Below are 24,469 nucleotides of genomic sequence, written 5' to 3' on the forward strand. Positions count from 1 at the left end.
ACCAATTCAGATGGGACAGCAAGCAGCATGTTTCTATGCTTTCCAACATTTATATCATGGCCCCACTTTCTACACTCACGTGTCTATATTGTATGGTTTATTTTAGGGATAAAGGACTACACACTCAGGCTTTCTGGATTGGTTTGTTTCTCTTAAATCCTGATGAAGGATTTGCCTGGATTGATGGTTCCCCTGTGAGTACTTATTTCCTGGATATTAATTGACTTTCTGCCCTTTAGAATATATAAATTTTCATCTTTTTATGCCTTTTTTTCCAATCTCTTTAAACTTTTGGCAGGTGCGTAGCAGTCCTTTATCCATTGGCTGAACAGCTGCAGTGCTCAGGGACAGTGCTGTCCTAACACACTAATGGAAGTACAAAATTGCCTGTTTCATCCCTGGTACCATGTTATAGCCCATCATCCACAGTCCATGCTCTTAGATCTTCACAGCATCCCAGACCAGGCACTGCTGTATGTCAGTACAGAGAAGTCAGGCCGCCATCTTTCATAAAGCAAGATAAATACAACTCCCTCCACCCCATCAGTTTTTCCTCCATCAGACACATGCTTTTCTCTACTGTGTAATCTTTACTCCTTCTCCAGGGAGCACTGGTGAAAGTGAGCTGGTCTGGTCAGCATGATTTTCACAGCTCTCTCAGACCTATCTGAACTCCTATTAATCCCATAAACAAGGTACTTGAGATGATGAGATCCTGAAATTGTGTTATGATGGCAATCTCAATTACTTCCACTCAGCTCAAATCACATAGTAATTGGGATGTATTTCCAACCCAGGTAATTTATGAGAACTGGGATGAAGATGAACCCAACAACCATGAAGAACTTGAACATTGTGTTATGTTTAATAGATCACCCCAAATGCGCTGGAACGACTTGCGCTGTGAACACTTACTTAATTGGATTTGTGAAACAAAAAAAGGTATGATTACTTCCCTATTTAATTGGACAGATAAATCCAAGTTCAAAAACAAATTGTATGGATTTAAACAAATTGAAAAGAAGAAAGATACTGGGAATTGTTCATTTTAAAACCAGCTGCAGTGAAGGCAACATATAAAGCAAGAGGAATGAATTGAGATCTTTCAATTGTACTCGGATGCAGGAAGTTAAAGAAGTCCCTATTACTTCATCTCTGGCTTTATCTCTTCTGCCATGGGTTGAATAAAATTGCAAGGCTAAGGTACTTATCTCCTCTCCTTTCACCCCCTCCCTGTATTTCTACCTGCTCCAGGCGTACCCAGGAGAGCTGAGGATGCAGGACACTAGAGTTCTCTGTACAAAAGAGAAAAAAGCTTTGCTTCCTGCTGTGAAACGAATAATGGGAACCAAAGAGAGGGATCAGTGGCTATAGGAGCCAGCAACTCTGAAAAAGAGATCAAAAGTAAAGGCTGGTGTAGCCTTGAAGGACCCCTGCACCCACCAGCTTTGCCTGGGAAGCAGGGCCTTAACGCCAGGTCTCCTGCACCTGGTGCCAGGGCGTGAAACGGACCTGATGGACATGTTTTGGGGTGCCTGCCAGAAGGAAACAGGGTCTTCATGGGCTGAGGACCCTGACTGACAACTGAAAATGAAAGGACTTTTTCTGCTTACTCGGTCCTACTTTTTTACATCCCTGCTTCCTGGTTGTAAACTGAATACTTGTCCGCATCTCTATGGAGCAGGAGATTCTTAAAAGCTTCTTGAAATGAAAAGAAAGTTGGACACGCACAGGGAACTAGTTGCAGGCACAACAGGGAGGGGAGGGGAGAAGCAGTTATATAAAAAACACTGAGTATATCTAATATTTGATGACTCTGCCAAAAACCATTACCCTGGAACACCGAATAAGGCACCATGCTAACATTGAAAAATTGCTTAACTGAAAAGGAAGAGTCACTGTTCCCTTGTGGGTAGATTAGTCATACAAATGCACCATCAAAACACTGACTTCTGCATACCAGCTTGAAGCAGTACATCCTGTGCAGCCGTTTCTGGTGCGTTGGGCACGCCGCTTTGTACAGATGTGGCTCTCTGCTCTTCGTGAGATTACCAAGTTCAGAGTTCAGAAACCAGGACATAAAGACTCTGATCAGTTTATCTTGATCCTAGGTGACCTTTCAAAAGTAAAAAAAAATAGAAGAATTAGATGTTGTTATTGTGAATCTAGATTAGCTGATGATCAACCTGAGAGGAGAGATGTTCAGCTGTTAATTCCCTCATGTTCAGACACATATTTACTTAAGGTACTCCATTTTTTTGGAAAAACAAGGAATGTCATAGTTATGTTAGGATTAAAAAATAAAATCAAAATGAGGTGAATTATGTAAATTCATCATGAAGATATCTGAATGATTTTAGTTCTATTCTTCACTAAATACTTAAGAAGAAAATGTTTAAAAGTTCCCAATAGAAGAATTTTAATTGCTTTTTCATGTTTGCTTATTTCTCATCTAAACTGTTCCTGTCATTCCTTTAATAATGTGTTCCTCTCCATCAAACCACAGAAGAAATGGAGAAAGCTAAGAGCAGAATTAGTAGTCCTTGTGAAAAACAAAATAACAGGCATCCAAATGAAAGCAGAGCTACCTTTGAGGGGCTATAGCTGGCTCTGGGAATAGCAACAGATTAATTACTTCCTCCTGGTTCATCCTGTAATCAGAAACTTGAGTTTGGTATCTACTGGCTCTCCAGGACTCTCAAAAACAGATTGTCCTAGTAAGAGTCTAAGCCATTAAGATAGGAGGAATGCATCAAGACACTGGAAATGATGTGTGGTATTAACAAGATACCAGCATTAATGCTTTCAGTACTTGTGAATGCTTTACTACTATGTAGGTAAGTCTGAGAACTTAATATATTAGCTGGATTATGTTGGTTGGCTCTAGTCCCATGAATATAAAAAAAATTATTAATAGCATGCCAAGTAAAAATACTAAATAAATTTTCAAACTTATGCAAGTTTCATCTACCAAGTATTTACTGCACATCCTGGATTGTTTAATACAGTGCTTTTGGAGATATGTATATATGCTTTAAAGACATATATTTTCACTAGATAAATGTTTCTAAATTATACATATTTTTAAAATTAATCCATTGGCATGTACTCTAAACTATTGAAAATGCATTAGGTAATTCATAGTTCAGGGTTTTTTCTTTATTATACAAAGCATTTGCAACTACATAAAGCAAATCTCTCTGAATTTTTTTATATTTGGAATGTTGCTCATGATGATCTTTTGTTTTACAGGTACACTTCTAAAACCTGAACCAAACTACAAATTTGGTAGGATTTTTTCCTCTTTCAAAGAAAAGTTTGCTATATAGTTTTCAGACTTTGTACAGACCAGATATGAATGTAGTATGTGTGATTCTTTATCTTTCAGAATATCAAGCCACCAATGATGGATGGATTGTGTATGAAGATAAGCAGTATTATTTCAGCAAAGAACATGTCCATATGGAAGAAGCACGGAGAATTTGTCAGAAGAACTTTGCAGATCTTGTTGTCATTGAGAATGAAAGCAAAAGACAATTTCTATGGAAATATGTAAGCACTGAGCCTATTAATTATAATTAATTTCTGAAGCAGAGCAGCTGATAAAATAAAGGGAACAGCCTATTTAGGCAGGCTATTGTCCTACATTACTTATTTATATAACAATATATTTGTTCAGAACGTGTAAAGAAATTACTATTGCTTTTAGTAGGTGGGGGGAAAAGGCATGCAAATGTTAAATATGCAGCAAAGGACAGTTCAAGCCCAGGTTGCTTATCTCTTCCAAGATACATAGTGTTCAGCACAGTGATTATTGCTTTTCTGTCCAGTGGGTTCCTCACTCCAGAATGTTCCCCATATCCCTGTTGCCTGCTTGAAACCTGGTCTGAACCTACTGAATGTTCTTGTCTGAGGCTCATATTGGGGGGGGGGGGGGGGCGAGAAAGGGAAAAAAAAAATCACAGGCATGGTTAATGGGCTTCCAGACTTTTGCTTGATGTTGACGAACTGTTTAGTGCTTAACTGTTAATCACTTTTGTTTTAGATTTACACAAAACTCAGAGTGGAATCATATTTCATTGGATTAGTTGTCAGCTTTGATCGGAAATTCAGGTGAGTAAAGGAAAACTGGTAACGGACAACAAATGATGGTAATTTTGCCGCACTCTATGGGAGCATTTCTGTGTGCTTTCATTTTACAAGTTAGTAACCGTTGTGCAACTGAACTCTGGATAGTTTTCAGGAGATGTCTCAGATCAGAAGTGTTAAGTTCTTCTATATTTAAGCGAGCAATGTGGTTTTCCTTCCAAATCTGGGAGAGCAAAGCCAATAGAAATTCATGGCTAAGATTAATTTCACTTAATTTCACTTTCTCTCTCACACTGGAAGAACTGAGTTAAACAACCAAGCAACCCTTCATAGGTAGTGAGGAGAAGCAGCTAATTTTAGGATGTTATTCACCTGATCCACTTTAGACATCAAGCTTAGGATGAGATTAATGCTGCCCAGATCTCCAATGGCTACAGAGAAAGCCCAGGAGGTTTTGATAACATGTGGATGTGGTTCAAGTTATGGGAGCTGGAAGCAAGAAGTGTAAGCAACATCTCACCCAACAGCTTTCTGAAATTGCTGGTAGGGAACCTGTTTTAGAAATCTGTTTGCGGAAGGCTTCCAGGAGGACACCTTACTGGGATGAGAGGGAAGTCCGTGCACTGGTGAGATCTTGAGGTTTCAGTCTTGTCCAGACCATAAGAAGCCTTCCCTTCAAGTATGACATTGTTTATCCAGGCTCTGGCAAAATGAGACACTGATGGGACTTGAACGTGATAGTACTAAACAGATGAGAAGCAGCCGTAATGCTGCGGATATGTCCTCTCCAATATATGTAGAGCCTTTGCCTTCTGGTCACTGCTAATACCTTGCTCAGCCCTTTACCTAAACAGACCTTGTAACTAAATGACTGCTGGAGACGTCTGTCTGGCAGCCTGTCCTCTTGTTTCTTTCAGCTGGCTGGATAAGACCCCAGTGAACTATGTTGCCTGGGCTCCGAATGAACCCAATTTTGCGAATAATGATGAAAACTGTGTGATAATGTCAAAAGATTTTGGTGAGTAAAATAGCAATAAGAAATATTTGGTTGAAAAATCAGCATCAAAATCCAAAATGTTTGCTACATATTTAAATTTGAGGCTACCCTGCAAATAGGCGGTTGAACAATACTGACAGTTTTTCATAACAAGTATGCTGAGGTTTAAAACCACACCATCACTATACGGAGACAAACATACCGCAGAGGAAGGGGGAGTGTATCTGGGTAAATGTGTACATGGCAGCTGTTTCACCTGCTTCTGGAAGGCTTCATTTGGGCTTTATGAATACTGTTTGGGGCTGACTGCTGTAATGGTGGTACGAGAGTTTCAGACAGTGATTCTCTGTATTCCACTTATTTACAGGCTTTTGGAAAGATACAAGCTGTGCTGTGAAAAATGCCTTCATCTGTGAAAGGCACAATTCAACTTACTCAGGATTTGCTCCTACTGTACTTCCACCTCTGGGAGGATGTCCTGAAACTTGGCTTTTGTTTAACAATAAGGTGCAGAAACAAATCTCAGCCATATTTAGCAGATTTGCTATAGGTAGAGAAAACAACTATCGCTTTTATATCACTATATAATACACCAGTTTATTAAGTGGTATTCTAAATAGCAGTGTAGTTCAATTTTCATGTTGGCCAGTCCATATCTGAATCTCAGAAAAGGTGAATTTGAATGTTTTCAGTTAAAATTCTTGTAAATGTCCATGTGCCTTTAGCCATAGTTACTTTTTCAGTTTCTAGAGTTTTCTGTTTATTTTAGACATACTTACTGCAGGGAAATCCTGTTCCATTGTCCTTATCTGTAAGTGCAAGCCCCTTTTCTGAGTAACATGGAGATGAAAAAATGAAAGGTCACACTTCTCATATGTAATAGGCCATCACAACAAGTCATCTTAAGCAAAGTAACATACACAGCAATAAATGTCAAATCAAATATAGAAAACAAGCAAGCATTGTTTTTTTGCTAAGTTAAGCAAAAGTACACTTGGCCATATGAACTTAAAAAAACCCAGCCAGCAAATGAAAACCACAAATCAATCCCACAGTGCAATCAATAGGAAAGGTTTTTATGCATTTAAAGGGCATAAAAAGGGAGAAGCAGCATATGCCAGTTAAAAACCACGCCTTTTGCCCCTCAGAACATACACAACCACAACAACAATTTTTTACACTGGTATTCAGGAAAAATCCCCATGGGATACTAATACACGGTACAAAAGAACACTTCTTCCTGACGCTGTTCTGCTCATGCAGAGTGCTCACAAAAGCTCAGGCTTCAGCACTAAGTCTGTGGCATATAATTGAAAGAACTTGACCTGAGAGATGGCTGCCCCAAATTATGTTCCCAATGAGGAAATAGTTTCAGTCTCTCAAAAATTCTACTTTTCAGTAACGTGACCCGAAATCTCTATCCATGCACCTTGGATGTCTACTTAATTCCTCAAAAGCTCTTGGAGGTTGCCCGCCCTTGCTCAGCACTAACCTTGGACAGCCCACAGGTTTGTAAGTGCTGCACACACACCCCCGTGGTTCGCTGGGTCTCCTTCTTGCTGGCTGAATGCATTCCCATTTCACAGATCTGCTGGTGTTTATATGCAGGGACTAGAGCTGAATTAATCAAAACCAATGGTTTTAAGACTCTTTGACACCTGAAATTTTGTCTAATCCTTTACTCTCCCCGCAGTGTTATAAAATATTTGGATCCAGAGAAGAAGAGAGACTGACTTGGCACTCTGCAAGAAGTGCTTGTATAGAATTAGGGGGAAATTTGGCCTCGATACACAATGAGCAAGTGCAAGGTATGACATCTGAACCTTTTGGCACTAAGTATGAAGCCAGAGCATTTCCCCATCCAATGACAAGGCCGAACTAGCCTCCAGATCTAAATAGCATCACCTATGAAGGAAGACCTGGAGCTGCTTGATCCAGACAGAAGTCTGGAGTGAGATATTGTGACACTTCCCATCTCTTGGTAAAAGTGTCATGTGGAAGGAACAGAATAATCTGTTCTCCATGGCCTTGGAAGATGGGATAAATAGTAATAGTTCATAGTAATGAAATGCCCACAGATATTCAAGTTAGGCAGTAAACACACATCCGTCAGAAATGACATGTGCAGTTGATGCTACCTTGGGGAAGACTGATTAGTCCTTTTGAAGTCCCTTCTAGCCCTAACTTCTATAATATTTCCAAGAAGTCTATATAATTTTTATCTAAAAAACTTTTCTTTTTTTTTTTTAATGAAATCAAACTGCTTCAGTTCAATTACCCATTGTAATTTTTCTCTTTTACCATTAACTTATAGTCTAACAATACTGAACTTGATATTTCTAATATTTTTAAAAGTTGATTAGTTGTTTTATTTGGAATTTGGTTTACATGGAATTTGAAGAAAGGCAACTCCTCAACTACTCTCTTTCTCTGATCCTTTTTTTTTTTTTTAATAGCCTTCTTTACCTTCCACCTAAAGGATGTTGCCAGTGAAACATGGATTGGACTGAATGACATTAACAGTGAGGATACATATCTTTGGACAGATGGAAGCATTTTTGACTATTCAAAGTGGGCAAGACGATTCCCATTTAGAGATAACTACATAAAAGTTGACTGGAAGTATATTACAATACAGGTAAACAGAAAAAAAAATTGGAAAATGTGTAACTTGGATAACATACTCAAGGTTAGAGTAACCAGCCTGACTTCTATCTCAGCTAGGATCCTATATTTCAATGGCTTAAAGCAGAAGGCGACCAAATATTTCAGAGATCAAGTTTTTAAAGCTGTACTCAGAGATTAATAGGCCTGTTTAGAGTCTACAACTACTGTCATTCCTTTGCAGAATTCTCAAACTGCAGAAAAGGAGTGCTGTAGTATAATTACTGCTAGAATTAATTACAATTATTAGAATTATTAGATTTTACTGAAAATACTCAGTATTACTAGCAATTTGTTATATTGTTTCTACTTGTACAGCATAAATCCAAATGAAAGTTCAACAAACTCAGTACAGATTACCATAAACTACATAGTAAAAATACCTTTGGTGCACTCCAAGAAATTTTAATAAACTGACAAAAGTTCTTGCAGTAATCTCCCATGGAAAGTACATTTGCTTAAAATATATAATATATGTTTAATTTCCAAGAAACAATAAATGAAAAGAAGAGCCAGAAAATTAGAAAAGAAAGCTATTAGCTTTGTCTCCTCAAACCTATTTCTATTATTTTGTCAGACATCTTGCACTTTATCAGCTATAATTTTCTTTTTTAAATTTTCCCCAGACTGACTGTATTGCAATGACAAAAAGATCTGTAGATGAAGCAGGGTACTGGGAAAACACTGACTGCCAGCATAAAAAAAGCTATATATGTCAGATGGACAGCAGTAAGTTTTATTTTTCACCTTCTTTGTTGGAAGACATTTACTGAACAATCTGACCATATGAGTCCTCAGTTGGCTGTGCCTGTAGCAGCCAGGGTGAGGGAAGCAGGGCTACTTTCCCAGCTCAGGAATTCCAGACACAAAACCCTCTCTGTGATAAGGATTATAGCAAAGTTTTGGCTTTATGTCCTCTCCCCTACCAGCATACCCACCAACACTCACAGAGGCTGACTTCAGCTACCCTGCAGACATCTACACTTAAATAAGTTGCCTGCACATGGCAAGTAGACACTTTGAAGGCAGGATTCACCTGCCTCATAGTGAGGCAAATGCCCAAAACAGGTTGTTAGAAAAGCTGTGCCTTCCAAACGCCTTTTTTCTCTATTGACAGAAAAGTTTCGCCATCTGTGCTTTGTCCAATTAGCACAGATATAGGTATCTGAATAAGGTTATTTTGCAAATGCAAATACAAAGCATAAAGACAAATCCGTCGGTGACCTCCACCATAGGTGTATTAGCTAGACAGACAACACACTAAAGGATGTTTCCCCACCCTCACCCCCACATCTAACCCCCGCCTCACTAAAAACCCTCACACGTACTCCACTGGGGAGTTGACTAAGGTCAGTCAAACTGGTTAGTTTGCTCATCAGTCTCTAGCAATGCTTTTATATCACAAGACCAGCAATACTCAGAAGGGCAAAAGTTCTAGTTTTCATCGTGTGTCCTCAGGGTGGGAGACACATCCGGAGCACAGCTACACTGCAGAGTCCGCAGGAATAGAAACAGGGAACTGCTAAGCAGCAAGTAAAAATACATGAAGAAGCCACAGCTGGGCCAGATGTTTCACGGCCTCATCCCGTGTGATTGCAGAAAGCTGCATGCGGGCATCACTAGCAAAAATAATTGCCAGGGTGTTCTCTACACTGACTGAACACGAAAGCAGTTTTTGTCCTTTTTTCTGTCCCTATCACTAGCTCTAGGTCTTTGTCTTCCACTTCTGCATGTATCTTTTAAGGTACAACTACAGTTTCCTTTTTCACTTCATCCTACATGGGAAAGAAGTAGCAGCAGTCTCACAAACTTTGCTTAGAATGAAATTCACCCCTATTTTGAGATTGAAGTGGTGTGGAGATCCTGCACTGTGCTTGTGCGTGGGAGGAATTTTACCCACACTGTGGGAGCAGGACCTAGAGAGCTCTGGGGGGAGAATCACCATGTGACCAGTATTCACATCATTTCATCTGGTGAAGTATATGTTTACAGGTGTGCACAGTTCATTCTCCTAATCTCTGAATACACTGTTTACACTATAGTTAAAAATAATTCCAAGTTACCGTTAAAATATGTCTCCTGTCTTTTAAATAAGAAATGCTTTTATTTGATGCTTGTGCTGCCACGCTATATTCATCTGTTACTCAAAAGTAATACTGCTATTCAGGTAGCTAGTAATTTTTCACTGTTTTCTCCCCTTCCTCTCAAATTTGTACTTCTTTCCTACAGAGCCTGAACTGCTTCATTCCACAACTGCTCCAGATTCTGATTTCATCCATTATGGTAACAGCAGCTATTTAGTCATTCCTTCTAAAATGAATTGGGAGGAAGCAAGAAAAGCCTGCAAGGAGAAATCTTCAGAGCTTGCCAGCATTTTTGATTATTACAGTAATATATTCCTGCTGCTGCAGGCAGCACAATATGGAGAGCCCTTATGGATTGGGCTCAACAGCAATGTGGTAAGATTAATAAATTGATAGGTGGTGCAGTTAAATGCTATGATTGGATTACTATCAGCAGGGAGAATCGTAGCATGAACAGATTTAGAAACCTGGGACTGGTGGACAGCAGTCACTTCATTTAACTTTATCCATCTTAAATCATTAAACTCTATCTCAGGCAATGGAGAAGGATGGGAACCTCTGATGGTGCTGGCCTTTCTTTACTAACTCTATGGAAATCTTTGACAGTTAGGTCAAACTACCTGGTTAACTTTTAGATGGCCATTTTTAGGAGAGGTGAATTCTGCTCAATGCGACCAACAGGGTCATTAAGGCTAGTGCCTCGTGATCATTGGCAGCTGTAGCTTTTTCATCACTTTTTGGTTCAGAAGGGTTCTCAGGATATATACCATGTGCCTCTGAACACCCTCCTTGTTACACCTGCTAAATCCCAAAGATTAAAAGCAGTAAAAGCTACACTGTACCAGAAGTGAATACGGAGATCCAGGTCCACCACTGTGTAAGGGAAAACTCAAGTGAGCATCAGTCTTATTAGCTCTGTGACTGTGTCAAAATGAGCTTTGGCTTCTAGTGAATATGCAGTTGCTCATTGCACTTAACTATCAAGTTTCTATTGCGATGTTCTTTGAGCTGACTAAACTACCTTGACAATAAGAAAGTGCTCTTCAATCAGCAATCATCTTCTTAGCTAGTGATTGTTTTTACTGTGATTCCACACTGATATATAACATAGCAAAACATGTCTGAAATTCAGTATCACTAGAGAGAACTTACAATTAATGTTGTGTAAAAATAGAATTTCTGATTATACGAAGCAGCAGCACTCTGAGATAATGAACTTGTTGCTGAACAATACGTATTTCCATGATTCTAACAGTCCCTCTCCCTACCAGACAAAATGCTTGGTCTTAGAATATATAAGTGATTGGTAGTCACCAACCTTGACATGAATCCTCCCACTTGCACAGGTCCACGGGACATCTCTATACAAAACAACATAATAGTGTTCCAGTCCACTTGATATCAAAGTTGGTTGTTTTTACAGTCATAGAAACATGGTTTAGAAAGCAGTTAAAATTCCATTATGACCACATTTGGATCACCAGACATGTTCTCCTGGTCCGTATAAAAGACCCGGCCCTGCTGCTGCAGAGTGAAGCTCTGTGGTTCCTCCTGTTCCCCAGGCAGCGATCTTGCCCTGATGGTGCCGAGCTCAGGAGGGGTTTGTGTACCTGGCCTCTTGACACATCTAGACACTAGAGTGGGATCATATTTTATCCCTCAGTTCTTAATGTCAGCAATATACTGTCTGGGTTTGTTCCCTTTTGCTTGTAATGATTCTGATTCTTCCTGGAAAAAAAACCCCCACGTGGTGGTGGTGGGGAAGACTAAACAAAGCAAAGTCTCAAGACTTCCTGCTCCTCCATATTTCTCTCTTGCTCCTAACAAACTAATAATTTTCTCAGATTTTTCATAGTGATAGCTGCAGTTTACTCCTGAATAGGTGTCCTCAAAACTCTACTTGAGCTTACGGTCCTTGTTTGACAGCCACCCTCTGAGACCCGCTTCCACCCAAGCTTTCGACAGGTTTCATGTTCCTGTGGTCATGCTGCTCTTCACGGTGACCTGACTCCTCTGGGACGGCGATTCCACCTCACAACGTTGCCTGACAAGGGACTGAGCACCAGCAGTACCCAGGAAGCACCATTTAGCCTTCAAAACACATTCATGGGCTGTTGCAGCATGGGAGGCATACTGCTGTGTCTTACTTTTATGGTGCTGAGTCCTGATTCAATTAATGTTTTAACAGTACTAGCACGGATATACAAACTGAGCTTTATATATCACTGTGAAAATGTGCATTTGTATAAATCCACTTACCTGAAACAGCAGATGAGAGTGTAGAAAAATTACGTTAAACGTCTGTTTCAATTTCAGAATTATGGCTATTACAGATGGACTGATAAAAGGAAATTAAACTTTTCTAAGTGGTACTATGGAGAACCAAAACAGAAAATAGCCTGTGTCTATCTAGAACTCCATGGGACCTGGAAAACAGCACCTTGTAATGAAAAACATTTTCCTGTCTGCAAAAAATCTGAGGGTAAGCTATGATGATGACTTTCAGTTTTATGGCAGAAACCTTGCTGGATCTGCTTTGACCGAAATACAAATTTCTGAGTATATATTAAGGAATAGTAAGCTTGAGCATGTAATGTCAAAACCTTTATTTTACATGAGCAATGTTTTATTTTGATGGAGTTGTCATTCACCAGCCAGGATACTGCCATTTCACTGGACTGGGGTGATAACTGCTGTAGGAGTTATCCTACGTCACAGGCAGACAGAACGTAGAGTCTGTGGGAGTACTAAACATTTCACTTTGAGTCTAGAAGGTGAAACTGTTTGCTGACAGGGATTTTATGGGAAGGGTTGTAATCAATAAAGTCCACTGAGTATAAAATAATTTTTTTTCCTTCAGCATAAGCAGTGTTCATAAAGTGGTTACAGCTTCACTGTTACTGGATTCTAAAAACTGGAGAAAGGAGGAAGTTTCTGGTTATTCATGCAGCAGTCTGGTGGCTACTGCTAATATATTAAGGTGTTGGGAAAAAAAGAGTGTTATTGGCCCAAATAAAAGTTCATACTTCATAGTGATTCTATGGGTGTCCCTGAGGCATACTAAAAATTAAAAGCTACAGGCAAACTTCAGGATGGGACTGAACTTTTTTGCTTTCTCATTTGTATTAGAGCAATCGCTGTTAGCTCTAGTGACACTGAGTTAATGGAAATTCTGAGTTTCTTTTGATCTGTTTTTGTGTAGTTTTTCTTTAACTTCTTCTCCAGGCCATGCTCTGAACTTCAACTCTATTCATTTACAACTTTTGTTTTAAAAATGCATGTACTAACTGACAATGTTACTGTTTCTTTCCATAATGTCATTGCTTGCAGGAAAATGAAAGGCTCCTACTCAAATATTCAATGCCCTTCAGATTATTCCATGCATTGTCAGAGTTAAAGCTGTTCAGAAATTTTATGTAAGGATTACTATCTTGAGGAAAATATTAAATGGGAAATTTCCACAGTAAACTATGATTTAGATGATATTTCATTTAAAATCAAATTATTATTTGAACCTCCTGAAGGTCTGGAAGTTTTCTGGCTTTTCTTTTTCTGCTTTTTACTGTATCTTTTATTTATACAACTTTGTTGGTTATAACAAAATAAACTAGAACCAAAAAACCTTGAACACTCAAATATCCTTGAGACAGTCCAAGTTTGATTTAGTTGGTAGCACAGGCTCACATCTAATCATTCAGCTGTGACTGAGCAGCTCTGTTCCTCATTGTCACTCTTGACATAGTTACCGATAATTCTGGCACTGTATGCCATAGAATATTTTAAGTACTTTTAAGAAAGGTTGGTGGGGTTTTTTTTTAAAAACTTGATTTCATATCTGAAGAGCTGCAATCCCTACTGAATGAAAGCATCCATAATATCTCATTTCTTTTAGACATACTTCCTTCTGATCCACCGCAGGATATTGGAAAATGTCCTGAATCTGATCACATATCTTGGATTCCTTTCCGAAGCCACTGCTATAATTTCAATGACAATGAAATGAGCTGGGCTCAGTCTGTGACTCAGTGCGTTCAATCAGGTAATTATTATTTTTACCCAAAGATAGGATTTCAGTTTTGACATTAAAAAAAAAAATCACTTAGAAAAAGTCTTGCAAACTAATGCTGCAAAATCTACACATATCAAAAAAAGGAAATCAATGTCTCATTGTTCACCATTGATGCTGTTTGCTTTTCAGTTATGTTGAAATTAAGGTGATCGATTTTCTGTGTTTTATTTTTTCCAGCTGTGCTTTTTTCTTGTTATATTTCTTCATTCACAGACTTTCTCTTTTTAGTAAGATTTGAAAATGGGTTAACTTCTTTCCAGCCTTATCCCTTCTTTTCCATATATGTCCCTAAGGTGGGGTGTGTGGTCCGAGAGGGGCTGTGTTCTGCCCGAGAGTCCTCGCTCTGCCAGCGCAGCTCCCTGGCAGCCTGCAGAGCCAGGGGAGGGCAAACGCTTCCCTCCCCTGTCTTGGAGGCATCTGCTCCTGGCCAAGACCATGAGCTGCTCCTTGGCCCTCTTCCACCTATGCTGCTGAATCATCAGCTACCTCATCCATGCTTCAGGAGGCTGTGAAAGAGAAAGGGAAGCACTATACTGCCCAAAAGAAATGGGTCCTTTTGTTTCATATCTTTTTCGATCCTTTAGCCCTTTTGCTCCACGACCATTGACAGAAAAATTAATACTTAAGTTTGAATTGCAAATTTGTTTGCTGTGCAGTATTACATGCTACATAATATCCTGTCAAATCCATGAAGAATAAATAATCACCCATAATACCTTTAAAAAATATTATCCAATCACTTGAAAAGAATGTGCTCTTTGCTCAGTGTTTCAAAATCATCATCTTCACTGGGCTTTCCCACTTTTCATTTCGGACAACATCACTCACAGTCTGAGCTGTTCCCCTGCAGCTAAACACTACTTTCTGGTCTCTTTTTAAATCCTTGCTTACTCTCTACCAGCAGGAGAGGTTTTATTATTAACCTTATCCTGTATCAAAGGCTCTAACTACCACTGACCTCTAAGGCAGGGGATACCTCCCATCATCTTCTGTTCTTTTTCTCATAGGTGGTACATTGGCTTCTGTAGAAGATCTGGCTGAATCAAACTTTTTAGTAGAACACGCAGACTTATACACAAGCAAGACAAGTGGCTTTTGGATAGGAATATACAGAAATGTAAACGGTAACTATTTCAATTTCTCTATATAATCATAAATAAACTCCATTAAATGGACAGAAATATGATTAAGATACATTGTTGTTTTAAAGTAACTAATCAAAGTACAGTGGAAACTAGTTAAAAACAGAAAGATAGATTCATATAAAAATTCTTGGAAGTTGATGGTTCTATCCAGTAGGTGTGAAAGGCTGTGGAAAAGAAATTTTCTTGACTTCAGTTATGAGTCTTGGGTATTGCACGGGTCCACCAAAGGGATGCCAGCCCGGGGACTGCCTCAACTCAAATATCTTCTAGTTTATATCTGGTTCAGTTAGCAGAAGCGTGCAGAGGTGATAGGGATATGTCTTGAGAGACACAACACAGAAGATACTGTTCTTTGAGAAAGCAGGATGTAACATGTAATTTCAGCTATCCATACCTGGGGCAATCATGGGGCCTCATTTCTAAATTCAGATGATCCAGGACTTGCTGTAATTGATGATAATTTTGCACAGCTGCTTACAGCTGAGCATAACCAAGACTTCACAGAGGACCAAAGCAAATGACGTATCCATCCCTCTGACCTCAGCCCTTTCTGAGGACGTGTCTCATATTCCTGGTCTGTGAGAAAGCATTTCACCCCCCACCCCCCCATTAGCTCTGTGCCCCAGTGGGAAACATGTCCCGGCTGGCTCTCATCTTCTCACGGCTGGGAAGCACCCGCGTGGGAGTTGTGGTTGTCCAGCCAGAGCCCACAACATCAAGCTTCTCTATCTCCGTATGGGGAAAAATAGGCAGCTGGCTGCCAGAAAAAGACTCCAGTGGAAAACATGCATCTGGAAGAACACAACACTAGTGTCAATCCACAATCCGCCAGAAAAGATTTTTTTTTAATTCATTTTAAGTCAATTCATTTTAATTTCAAATTTTTCATTTCAGACATTATGCAAAAAAAGAAATGTTTTAATTTTAACTAAGTGTACGTTTAAGCTTTACAGTAAAAGTTGCTTGATTTTCAATGCGAAATAATAATTTAGCAAAGAAAAAAAACCAACCTAACTTTATTTGTTTTTCTGCTTGAAACTTTAGTCCCCTGGACAAAAATATGGGGATGTGCAAATTGAAACAAAGTTATGATTAGCGAATGTGCAAATCATAATTTGGAAAAGCAATTATATTGTTTTTAAGAAGAGACTCAAAAGAAATAAAATGCATTAGAAAATAACCACAGAGGGAATTTCTGAAGAAACTAGTATTGCTCTATTAGGCTAAAGTAAAAAAAAAAAAAAAAAGAGAAAGGCTAATAGTAGTGAAAATTTTTGATGTGGAACTATTAGTATTGCTACTAACATTTGCAACATTAGGGCAGCTGCTTTGGCAAGACAACAGTGCCTTAGACTTTGTGAACTGGGGTGAAGGACAGCCCTCGGAGGATCAGCTTGATTACTGCGTGGAGTTGTCTGTGTTCTCTGGCTACTGGAGTATCCTTCCTTGCTCTTCCCAAAAGGGTTTTATTTGTAAGAAACCAAAAAGTAAGTAAGTGACTACTTTAATATTTGCTCTTGACGTTTATGGTTTTATTTCAGCAGTAATAACACAATAAGGTCATTACAAAAGACCGACATAAAATGCTGTATTTACAGACTTTTCCCTACCACCTGTTTCAGCATTCAGACAAAAATAATATGAATATATATAGAGTTATCCTTTTTTTGGTCTGCCCTGTTGATGTTTTATTGCTTCATAATGTCCAATTTCCTTGCATTCTGTGATGAATATTCAATTAATAACTAAAGATGACCAATATTTTCTGGAAAATTTTTAAACTCCTTTGTCATTTTGCTCCCTACAACACACATACGTATTTTCCCGCTAACATTCATATTGCCTTTCTATGGAACAAGAATTGTTCCATCAATAATGTGCTTTTCTTCCTCTTGCTGTACTATGAAACATGCTGTTTCAGTAAGGGATGGATGAAGCAATTCCATTTAAATAATAACAGGACGGAAGCATGATCCGGAGCGCGTATAGTGACCTTTGAAAATAGTAGAAGTGGTTTGGTTAGCATTTTTTTTTTTTTTTAATATTGTGTTTCTGTGTAACTGAGCACCATCTGCTTTGGTCAGGAAGCAGAAATATCAGAATACTGTGAGCCAAGCAGCCATGTGGTATTTTGGAGTTTAACTGTTAATGCTGCAAAAAAGAGTACGATTTCCTGCCCTGTTTCACAACCCCAAGGTTCAGGATGTTTCCGAGGTTCTGGCCTTTCCCCTCGCAGAGCAAAGCTGCAGCTGGGGGGGGGGAGCGGCGGGACACGGTCGTAGTGGCGTCAGAGCATTTTCCGAAAAGGAAAATTCTCCTTTTAGGGCGACCCCTCAGTTTCTTTGGGTAGTCAGAGCGATGGGTTAATGCCTCGTTACCTGCGCTCCCGCTCCAGCCGCCCGGCTCCCGACGCTCCGGCCCCCGCCGCCGCGGTCCCCCCCGCGGTCCCCTTCGCGGTCCCCCCCGCGGTCCCCCCCGCGGTCCCCTTCGCGGTTCCCCCCGCGGTTCCCCGCCGCGGTCCCCCCCCGCGGTTCCCCCCCGCGGTCCCCGCCGCGGTCCCCGCCGGGCGGGCGCTGTCACGCCGCGCGGCGTGGAGAAACCCGAGGTTGCGGACGGCGCCCTCTGTGCCCAGCCGGGGAAAACGGCGGGAGAAAGCTCGAGTTTAGGGGCCTAATTAGCGGCGCGAACGGATTACGGTGAATTAAAATCCGCCGGGCCTCCGAGGAGCCGTGTGCGGTACCGTAAAAGCGTGGGAGTGCCCTCAGCGTGGGGGCGGGCTGTCCCGGTGTCGGCAGCCCTGCAGACCCCGCGAGGAGGGCGAGATTTATGAACCGGGGGACAAGGGGGAGTCCACCTGAAACGGCCAGGAACTACCCGCGCTCGGAGGTTCTCCGGTTATTGAAAGGGAAGCGGGAAGGCGGCTTTAAGTGTGCAAACCACCGCAGTTTTATTACACCGAACATCAGGCTAAAAATCAATCACGCCTTTTCGCCTCTGTTAATTTAGCAAATGTGTTTCCAGGAGAAGTGATGAGGCAACCTTGATGCACAGGTTACCAGACCTTTTGCTGACATGAACCTGTCAGGATGAACATGTGACCTTTTTAGATTTTGACTAAACATTTGTCTTTATCTTTGACAGCTATTCTGAAAGCAGCTGCAAACGTGGAAGGTAGGATTTATTCCTCCTCCCCAATAGTTTCAAAGAGACATGAAAAGAAATACTTGGGGTTTTTTTAATTAATTAATATTTACTATTTATTTGCCTTCTATATATTTATTTATATGAGCTTAATTTACTTAGCTGCCATTTAATTCATTCCCAGCACAATTTACCAGTACCTACGAAACGCTTCGGGCATCCCAGGACAGCTAAATGCTTTGGTAAACTGATCACCCCCTCTTTGCTCCTTCTTTTGCATGCTAAGATCTATGAGGGGGACTGACACAGAGACATTAGGATAGATTTTCCCCCTGGTAGTTAAGGGGGAAATTAGACCATTAGTTTTCAGTATTCTTCATATTTATTTATGGCTACAGTACACCCACTTCTATTTGCTTTTTATTTATTTACAGATGCCAAAAAGGACAAAGCTCATGGTCGCATGAATACGTGGATACTACTTACTCTAGTCCTCATCGTTTTATTAGGGATGGGCTTCACGATTTATTTCTTATTCAAGATCAAAACTCAACGTGAGACTGAAAGAGAGGCGAGGCGGCGCAGCAGACTGCTAGAATACAGCCATGTCCTAACTGGAAAGGACAATGAAAATGATTCTACCAATGACAAAGAAAAAAATGAACACAGTGTCGTCTAATGGGATAACACAGCCAAACTATATGGTTAAGCTTAAAAAAAAATCTAGCTGGAACAAAGCAAATCTTAGCAAAAGTTACATGCACCTAATAGACACTATGAACTAAAATTGGCAATTATTCCTTTGGTAAGAATTAAGAGCTATTGCTCTATGCTCTTCAAGAAATAGTCTCAGGACGAAGACTCAGTACTGTATAGAATGGCTAATTAATCAAGCACAAAAAATAACAGAACTAGTGGGAATTTAGATTTAAAAGCTATGGACTAACACCCTAGTGTTCTCTCTTTTTAGAGATCTGTGGCAGCAGCACATACAGAGTCAAGTGCAGACATACAGCGAGCACTCTCTCTGCAGAGCACTCGGCCCCAAAGCCTGCACTTTGAGAATATATCTCACCATAACATACTGAAGCGTGCATACTGTTAGTCAAGTAAAACGGTGTTTGGAATAAAGACAGATATACATGAATTGTTTTTCCCCATTATTGCCCCTGTCTTACATTCTTTACACAAGTATCTTCCTTGCCATAGCATTATAAGTGAAATGCAAATACTTGTCCTTCATTCATGGCTTCAACTTGGATTTTGCAAAACAAGTAAATCTTTGCAAACACTCAGGCATATTCTGTCTTTGAATGGTTTGTATCAATTATCAATATGAGACTATATCAATAAAGGACCTATATATGACATAATAAGACTTCAGTGTTTAATTAGCATGCAGAGATGTTGAATGGTTTAGTGATCTAATGAGTCAATTACCTTAAGAGAGAGGCTAACAGGAGGAAACACAGAAATATGAACAAGGCATATGACTAAGAAGAAACATAAATAAATTATAAAATAAAGTGGATGCCAAATAAAGCTGGAAGAACCCATTCCTGGTTTTATTTCACTTGATTGCTCATTTTAGGACATCTTTTCATACTGTCCTCCAACTATCTGATAAATGGACTGACATCTGGGCACTATGTCCATGCTACAGGCCAGCAAGGCAGTGGGGCACACCACACTGTCTTGGCAGTGAAATGCTACAGAGGTTTACTCTGCCGTTTAAGTTTTCTAGGAACTCTATGTTGTCTATGACAGGCTGAAGAAAGAAAAGAAAAAGATCTCAAGGATCTCTGGGAAAAACAGACCCATAGTGCATAAGAACTGTACAGGAGAGATCATTGGGAAGGAGAGATTCACATGACATTGGACTGCTGGTTTGTAGATGCTGCAATCAAACAAAACATATTGCAGAGGATAGGGAATGAAGGGCGTTCTGTACTCAAACTACTTTTACTGACAGTCCCCTTGATCTTACATTCTTTTTTTTCCTTCATGTAAGTTACAACAATACCCATATTTATCTTTTTTGTAAATACTGACACTGAATTGGATTCAGTGCTGTTGGATGACTAATGATAAAGGCAAGGCAAATCAAAAGAATAAACAGATGGAAAAAACCATGAAATTGTATTATTTATAATATTGATGGTTGATACTGGTAACACAGCTCTGAAGACCCTATACTCTATAACTGGGTTTCTTCTCTCACATTGTGATGTTTTGCCCTTGCAGAATATACTGTGAGATTTGTCTTCATAACAAAGCCATGAAAAATGAGTGAAAATTCTAAGGGCAATTTCTGCTGAATATCTTTTCTCCTTTTCCTTCAAAACAAACGAGGGATTTTGCATCATAGCTGAAGTTGATTTCCACTTGCTAAAGGGCTGGAGCTCATTTGTACTGTTTGAAAATATTCCTCTTTCCTTGTCTCATTTACACTTGGTACAAGGAAAGAACTATTAAGTATTAAAATTCATTTGTACTTTAGGGATTAAATAATTTTGAAAGGCAGTTTTGTTGTCAAAATCTCTCATTAACAGAAAGATTTGTAAAGATTCTGCTAATTTGTATTGGTTCTCCTGAGATAAATTCACATGAAATAATAGCACAGTAGATTTACCAGCTGATAAATCGGAGAAGACAAAACCAAGTGTATACATAGTGCCCAGTTTGTCAAGTTACCAAGCAAAATTAAATCATCCCATCTGGGTTAATTTTTCACACTGAAATAAGTCAACATTGTTCCATGCATCAAATTAAATGAATATATCTTTTGTAGCAGTGAAGACCTATCTGGCCAAGAAATTAGCTTTTTTTTTTTTTTTTGGAGTTTCCCAGATAAGTATGTATGAGATTTAAAGTATATCCATTTAAAGTGTACTCCCTGCTTCTTTGTCTTTGAGGGTCATGCCTTTACAATCCTGGAGCAGAACCAAGAAAGTTAAAAATAATTCAGCGAAATGATGTTGAACGTTCAAACTTTGCCACTTGCATTCGAATGGATAGAAACTTCACTTTCAGATGCAAAGTTTGAATTTTGTAGTTGTTTATAGATTTCAAAATACCACATGTGACAGGATATTTCCTTATTTAGAGCCCAGAGTTTTCTCTTTCAACGAAAACTCTCCAAAACTGAGAAGGACCCAATGCCAACTGGTTCCTTAAGGACTTGTACTGCAGCAATTAATTTCAGCTCATCTCTGTGAATAAGAAGAAAGAAATGAAATACTTGATTTTTTCTACAGTCTTAGTTTTCCTCTCTTTCATTCATACTGCTTTTCAGACACTTGGTGAGTCTTTTTTTTTTTTTTATCCCTTGCAAAAGTGGATGTGAAAGTGGGCATTTTTGTTTTCTTGCTTATTTCTCAGGCTCTTTAAGATATTCATGCAGCTTGACTACCTTGCATTTCATATTCATCCTAACTGGAGTGGTCCACAGAAGTTTAAAAAAGATGCAGATACAGAGATGTTGGTTCACCTTTAAAGAAAGGGGAAGAGTTGAAATGGGGTAAAGCTGGGAATCAGAAGTCAGGACAGGTTATGCATGCGGATAAAGATTTCCTTTTGGATACAACTTAATTATTGGTTATGTCTGCTCTGTGAAGTAGATGAAGTAGTGCACAGTATATGTGACTGAGTTACAAAAAAAATGAAAAACAGAAAGGAACTAAATAGGGTGCTGTACGTGTATCTCCTAGCTTTAAGATGAGGTTGTGTGGGATGATATGGAGCTTGTGGATTGATGTGAGATGTAATACTGTGGCTGAACAGATGCCAGTGAAAAAAATTAAAAAGTTCAGAGTCAAGAACGGCCCTGGAATAACCGCCATGGCTTTCAGAGTAAGGATGAGAAGCATAGTTAAGGCTCTGAAGTTGACCAGGGACAGATCACAGCTCCCTTTTGATGTGAGGGTGGTGATAAGGTTCAAGGACATTTTTCCTTTATCCTTCAATTCATTAGATTTGTGGAGGATTGGGGTATAAATTACAGCTTCTGAAAGCAGACACTGTGCCACGTGAGCTGTGCCAGCACTAGCCTGTGCAAAAAGGGGGTCTCCCCTCTGCTCTGAGAGCTGGGAACCAAACCCATGTGACAGCCCAAGCATGAACCTCACTGTTTCCAGCGAGAACTCCTATTATTAGACCCCAAAACACCACGAGGGACAATAGCTGAAACTTAGGGCACTACACTAAGCACTTATTTAGTTGGCATTAAGAAATAAAAGATTTAAAAAGATTTAAAACTTCTGTCTAAATGGACAAGGAAAGGAGAAACTAGGTCTTAGCTCCAAATTTAGATTTGAAGAAGTGAAACTTCCATAGATTACTAAGCTGGTCAAAGCAATACAGGGCCTTCTTGGGAGACATCTGGCATTAAATACAGATATCCTCACAAGAACTATTCTTCCTGTCAAAGCTTCCCAGAATTTCCCAGATACTTTCTGCTCTGTTCACTACTCAACACTGGCTGTGCCCTAACGTCCTACCCTTGTCCTACAAATTTACTTTAGTGTTTGGAAGGGTATCTCACTGTACCTGATGTGGTTGGTTATTCTCTCAGATGGATACGGGGGTGATGCTACATCTCGTTTCCAGGCGGGGATTTGAGGTGCAGAGAACTGAAGGGCAAAGCCTTGCCCTCCTGTCCCATAGGTCCTAGAATATTCCCTGTAGTCCAAATTTCAGTCCCTCATGACCCAAAGCAAGTGGGAGCTGTACGCTACTTGACCTTTTGAAAAGCAGGCAGCTGTGTTCACAGAGCGATGCCCAGTGCTGAACGACCTGCTTTACGTGTCGGCAGTACAACTCCAGTACTGGGTAGCCCTTCCCGGCAGGGCCTACTTGTCTCAATAGATTACTAAATTAGGCTGCCTATAATCCTTTGGGAATGTTAACTAGCTTGTTGAGCATTCACATACTGTCTTTCCATAACAAGGCACAGGCACACACCTATAGTACCTTTACCTCTATATACTGCCTGGTGTTGGTTCTTCTGAGAATGTTTGTGATTTGATTGTGTGAATTACGTTGACTTCTTATGGTAGACAAACTAATGAGAGGATACTGGAACATGGCAAGATAACAAGTCACCGTTCCACGTTTTTTCATAAAAAAACCTCCAAACCATAACAGAACATGCCAATTACAGAAAGAGCAAGAGTCACAGAAGGCTCACTCACTAACTATTAAGCACAAATGCAACCCTGTGGAGATGTATGTAACATGAGCTAAATCTATAGTGCGTGAGGTGATGGCAAACTTCCAAATCTTCAGTAAGGTCTCTTTTGGAAATCTTGAAAGAAATGTGTATTTCAGGAGGGATTTAGAAAAATAAAATCCACTATACTCATGAAAATTCCATTATAGTGATGACATTTTTGAAGCTGTCATAATGTATTTTGTGTGCTCTTATTCCTCTGTACTGTATTTACATGAGCTACACTTATTTTTTCCTTCCCAGAAGGCAATAAAAGTCTTGAAAATGCTGTTTGATCTTTGCAAAAGTGACTCAGATTTACAGTCTCCAGACATTAGTCAGATCAGCATAGAATCAACAGCACGTCTCTTTCCTCACAAGCTCCCCTCACCATGTGCTCACCATAAATACATTAATTCTGATTATTTTGTTTTACAGACAATGAAATATTGTTAATATACAATGAGGATACTAAGCTCTGTTTAACTGCTCAGAGTTCTCATGCAGTGACCACAGCTTCTTGCAAGAAAAACACAGAGTTACAAAAATTCAGGTGGGTGTCTGCTCACCAGGTGATGAGTGTGGCATTTGCACAATGTTTGGGAGTGCCCTACAAGCAAAAGCAGGCTAAAATTTCTTTGTACCCATGCAACAATAAGAGTGAATTCCAGAAATGGGAGTGTAGAAATGCGACCTTGGCAATCCAAGGGGAAGAGTTATTTCTCAGTGCTGGCAAAAGAAAAGATGACAATATCGTGCTGAACACAGGATCAGCGATGATGAATAAATGGAAGATCTATGGAACCATGGATGATTTGTGTTCTCGAGGCCATGGAGGTAAAGTTTAAAGGTTAATCTTGATGGTGTATTGAACCCATGTGTTTGCTATCACAGATAGGGTCCTTTGATTTCTGCTCCCCTTAGTCTAACGTCAGCTCTTCTCCCTGAGGCAATGGTGGACTGGAGGACGATTAGTTCACATATTCAGGCCTGTATTCCTCCATCCTGGATATGTGCAGCTGCTTAGCTTCACACAGAATGCAGTATGTGCAAAAACCATGCATTTTTTTC

The 24,469-nt window shown here is 39.7% G+C and overlaps 2 protein-coding genes across 4 annotated transcripts in view; both read left to right on the forward strand.

The window, feature by feature from the left end:
• LOC104317950 (macrophage mannose receptor 1) overlaps nt 1-19,929 on the forward strand; it is a 34,787-nt gene extending 14,858 nt beyond the window's left edge. Inside the window, 17 exon segments of the mRNA XM_069776336.1 lie at nt 107-194; nt 798-942; nt 3,253-3,288; nt 3,389-3,552; nt 4,046-4,113; nt 5,007-5,107; nt 5,454-5,593; nt 6,780-6,894; nt 7,543-7,724; nt 8,377-8,479; nt 9,980-10,209; nt 12,151-12,316; nt 13,727-13,873; nt 14,911-15,027; nt 16,368-16,535; nt 18,190-18,219; nt 18,624-19,929. Of these exon segments, the coding sequence (XP_069632437.1) occupies nt 107-194; nt 798-942; nt 3,253-3,288; nt 3,389-3,552; nt 4,046-4,113; nt 5,007-5,107; nt 5,454-5,593; nt 6,780-6,894; nt 7,543-7,724; nt 8,377-8,479; nt 9,980-10,209; nt 12,151-12,316; nt 13,727-13,873; nt 14,911-15,027; nt 16,368-16,535; nt 18,190-18,219; nt 18,624-18,868 (2,245 nt within the window). The 3' untranslated portion in view covers nt 18,869-19,929.
• Nucleotides 19,930-20,837: 908 nt separating this feature from the next.
• The window catches only part of LOC104315988 (macrophage mannose receptor 1), a 34,855-nt gene continuing 31,223 nt past the window's right edge, over nt 20,838-24,469 (forward strand). For 2 of the 3 annotated variants that reach the window (XM_069776305.1, XM_069776308.1), the window contains exons 1-2: nt 20,847-21,491; nt 23,837-24,235. In XM_069776305.1, coding sequence (XP_069632406.1) covers nt 21,422-21,491; nt 23,837-24,235 — 469 coding nt within the window. In that variant the 5' untranslated portion in view covers nt 20,847-21,421. Of the gene's footprint in view, nt 21,492-23,836; nt 24,236-24,469 lie in introns of all 3 variants that reach the window. The other variant, XM_069776313.1, reaches the window with a different exon arrangement.

The sequence above is a fragment of the Haliaeetus albicilla genome, chromosome 2 (genome assembly GCF_947461875.1).
Source record: "Haliaeetus albicilla chromosome 2, bHalAlb1.1, whole genome shotgun sequence".
Lineage (NCBI taxonomy): Eukaryota > Metazoa > Chordata > Aves > Accipitriformes > Accipitridae > Haliaeetus > Haliaeetus albicilla.